General features: G+C 39.4%; 1 protein-coding gene across 1 annotated transcript in view; it reads left to right on the top strand.

The window, feature by feature from the left end:
- Window positions 1-3,587, top strand: part of LOC107713743 (nuclear pore membrane glycoprotein 210-like) — a 43,892-nt gene extending 40,305 nt beyond the window's left edge. Inside the window, exons 35-38 of the mRNA XM_016519351.1 lie at window positions 896-1,100; window positions 1,597-1,713; window positions 1,834-1,908; window positions 2,476-3,587. Coding sequence (XP_016374837.1) covers window positions 896-1,100; window positions 1,597-1,713; window positions 1,834-1,908; window positions 2,476-2,579 — 501 coding nt within the window. The 3' untranslated portion in view covers window positions 2,580-3,587. The remainder of the gene's footprint in view (window positions 1-895; window positions 1,101-1,596; window positions 1,714-1,833; window positions 1,909-2,475) is intronic.
- Window positions 3,588-3,997: the final 410 nt, after the last annotated feature.

Raw genomic sequence — 3,997 nt, 5'->3', positions numbered from 1 at the left:
CTTAAGGCAAGAAGTAGGACCCGTGTAAATATCGGATCAGCTTTCCAGAGCTGGAGATTACTCAAGGAGCGGAAGGCCTGTGATCGGACGCCGAGGTTGCTTTGTTTCTTCTCAAAAGGGTGAGTAACGTGTCTATACCGGACGCAACAGTTGTCACGCCGCGCCGCAACAACTAAAGTCTGTCTACACTGGACGCGACAAAGTGTCCTCAAATAACATTATAGTCCCATCTCGTCTTGTTAACGAAGACTCTGCATAAATTACGTCATAGGTTTTATCATCAGATATTAGTTTTAGCTCGTCAACGTCTTGTCTTAGTCACAGAAAAAATGTTTGTTAACAAATATTTTTCGTCGTCGTCTTTGTTGACGAAATTAACACTTCGAGTTGAATGGAATTGAATTTAAATAAAGTTGAATAAACTTCAACTTTACTGTTAAGTGCACTGATGTCAGACTCATTTTGGATAATAAAGTTTATTGTTAAATTGTTAAATGCCCTGCCTCCATTACATATCTTTGTCACATCATTATACTGTAAGTGTTTGATCACCACATTTGAGTGATCATTGCAGAAAATGTGTTTATGTATATTCTGTTTATGTATATACTGTATTCTATATATAGTACCAGTCAAATGTTTGGACACACGAATGGGAAAGTGTCCAAACTTTTGACTGGTACTGTACTATAATATACACAAAGAATATCGGCCGATATATCGATATCGGCCTTTTTTTTACTCCCTAATATTGGTATCGGCCCCCAAAAAACCATGTCGGTCGGGCTCTACTGAAAAGTGAAATGGTCTGACAGTCGTTTTGTTGATGTGTCTGAGATTGCTGTTACTGTAGTCACCAGATGTGTGTCTGTGATTGGCTGTTTCTCATCTTTAGGTGAAGAGCAGTTCTCCTGCAATTGTGATAGAGGAGAAGGAGGTTTCTCTCAGCTTCCCCAGCTACATCAGATACACGGTTCGAGTAGTGAAGCCGCAAGGATCGCTGACGGCGTCAGTGTCTGTGAGCAGCCCGTCCAGTGCTCAGGTGCTGCACATCCCAGTGTCTGTCATGCATCTAGCAGCCAGCAGCTCTTCTGTGCAAGGTTTGTTCCTCAACGTCTCTCTGACAGCATAGTGAGAGACATTTTTGGTGATTAAAAAGAATCCTTCAGAAGGATCTCAGCATCAGGAACAAGTGAGATGGTTTATTTTTAATGGCGCCCCTGATCATGTTGGAAGATTGTGTGTTCTTTAGAGCATTTCACTGCAGATTGGTTTGCTATTGAGGCATAATGTATTGCACAGTTTGCAATGGAACTTAACTTCTGTATCTGACAGCAGTTGCGTTGCAAACCACAAAAAAGTAAACAATTTTATAATGATTTGTCTGTAAATAACAGTTTTATTAGGGATAATGTTTTCAAAACACTCACATGCAGTAGTGTGGGGCATTGAATCTTTTCCCCATGCAGCCGATCATAACAGTGGTCGTTTACTGACAAGCCTTAAGGGAGACACCCACTAAAACTGAAGAGGCCAGAAAGAGGGAATATATATAGCTCATAAATACTGACCCATGCTGCTTCACTTTTCTTTCAGCACATATAGTAGATGGAGCTGACGGGCCCAATATTCTTCAGCAGTTCATCGACTCCTATCAAGTGATGTTCTTCACTTTATTCGCTCTTTTGGCTGCCACTGCTGTTGTCATCATCGGTAAACATGTCCACATCCTGCCCAACACTTTTCAGTATCATGGATAATTGCTTTCCGGACAGTGATTGTTCCTACATTTTATCATCATCATATATCTTAATTTGCTGTCTGTTTCTGTAGTGTGCCATGCACTGTTTTCCTCGAGAGATCCTGTCAATCATCCTGCGTTCATCCAGAAGACTCCGCCTCCTGCAGGTACATGCTCCTGCAAGAACGAAATCAGATATAACCGGAATAAATGCAACGCAATTAACAACTGATCTTTTATTTTTGGATGGATAATACAGTTCTTTGTGCATCAAAGGAAGCTAATGGATGTTTATTGCGTTAAAGCTGTCGTATCATATATTATTAATTGCAGCAAAAACTAAATGAGTAAATTAGTGACCTTTTTCCCACCCTCTATGATCCTTAGAAGTCTTAAAGGTAGATCACCAGAAACAGCCTGTTTATTTGTGTGCAGATGTGCTCGTCACAGCACTGTACTGTACTTACACCCGTCTGCGGGTTTTCTGTCACTGAATTGAGAAATGTGCTGCTCAAACTGTTACCTTTGGGGAAAAAAAGCTCATTTCAGATGCACTTCCTCAGAAGTGTGTGCAGAGTGGCAGGTGCTACACACAGATAGAACTGACAACATGCTTGCATTATTATTATTATTATTATTATTATTATTATTATTATTATTTCTTCTGCTGTTTAGAAATAGTAGTAACTTCACACGACTTCTGCAGTCATTTGTAGATGCTGCTGTTTCTGCAGGTGTAGTGAAGCTGACTGGAAGCCCCTTCAACAACAGCATGTCTTCAGACACGAAGGCAAGCCCAAGATTGCGCTTGTATTCACCAGACTACAACTCCAGATAAACCGTCTCCATCTGAAGACTGAAGAACGTGCATTCCCACACAGGAGTATAAGCGTGCTGGAAGATACGTGTGCAAGAGTATTGCTTTCATGCTTGAAACGATAGCTTTTTCATTTGAGTCCTCTTGTGCTGAAATGCTGCATATCTGACTGAATATAGCGGAGCTGCATATTGTTTTGCTTGTTTGATTATTTAAACGTTTGACGTGTGGACTTTTCCCCCCAATAGTTTTCATAGCTTGAGACATTCAATTTTTTTGTGATTTGCAATGTTAAACTGTTTTTTTGTTTTCTGAAGCTCAGGATAACTTTTGAAATGTAATGTGAGACTGCGGCTCGATTGTGTAGCATGTTGATTTGTGAAAAGTGCAACCACTGATTCCGTCCAAAGTGCTCTTACATGTGTTTGCTGTGCAGAAACCAACGGCCAGTCGTTTTGTTTTATGAACAATATTATATTGATTTTAATGATATGTTGAACTCTTTTGAGTTGAGTGCAGCTTCTTCCAGTTATTGATGTGAATGTTAAATATGTTTAAGGGCTTAATTCTGTTCAGTTGCTTTAGATTTAACGGGCTTCTGAAAGGACTGACTGGTACTCTGTGAAGTAGCTTTCTCTTGAACCTGCAGCAGATTTTGACATGATTGTTTGCTGTTCAAATGAAGCATCAGTCCCACAATAGATACATTACACTGATACATCTGTGACTGTGAGTGTTGATTCAAGAATGTGATCATTATTGACCGAAAAATGCCTCAGCCTAGATTTTTCTGGTATCTGCCTTTGTAAGCAAGAGCCATAATGTGACTCAGAACTGCTGCACTGAATAAAACCAGGAATTGTGAATCTGTCATAAGCTTTGACTAATCTGTAGATGTAACCACTTCTGAGCCTTTGTCAATGTATGTGCTCTTCTGTCATTCATAGCTTCCTCAAGTTAACCGCTTCTTCCTTTATTTACACCGAGCTTTGTGCAGCATGTTTGTCATCTATAAAAATTAAATATGCTCTTTTTAAGTATCACCTGTTCGCAGTGGTTTTTACATATTTGCCATTTGAATAAAAAAAAACACTGGTATATGGAATTAATTTGACCTTTGATTGAGTTCGGTTAGGGATTTGCCTTTCAGAGTCTGGTTCCTGTGGTCTTGTCCCGGTGGTCGTCTGAGACAAGGTCTTTACAGGGGATCACTTTAAAAAAAATAATTTGTATGTAATGAAAAGTGAATTTCAAAAGCACTGGGTTCTGCTGGTTTAAATGAGAAAAGTAAGGCTGAACTCAGAATAATATACTACTGCAATATCCTTAGATGACAAATATACACTGCATGCACAATTATTAGGCAAGTGGATATTCTGATCATATTTTTACAAGCATGTTTCATCTTCCAAGCCACATAAATCCTCATAATTACTGAG

Source organism: Sinocyclocheilus rhinocerous, unplaced genomic scaffold (assembly GCF_001515625.1).
Source record: "Sinocyclocheilus rhinocerous isolate Xijiao unplaced genomic scaffold, SAMN03320098_v1.1 scaffold569, whole genome shotgun sequence".
Classification (NCBI taxonomy): domain Eukaryota; kingdom Metazoa; phylum Chordata; class Actinopteri; order Cypriniformes; family Cyprinidae; genus Sinocyclocheilus; species Sinocyclocheilus rhinocerous.
The sequence above is the reverse complement of the archived record's forward strand: the minus strand, read 5'-3'. Positions and strand labels throughout refer to the sequence as shown.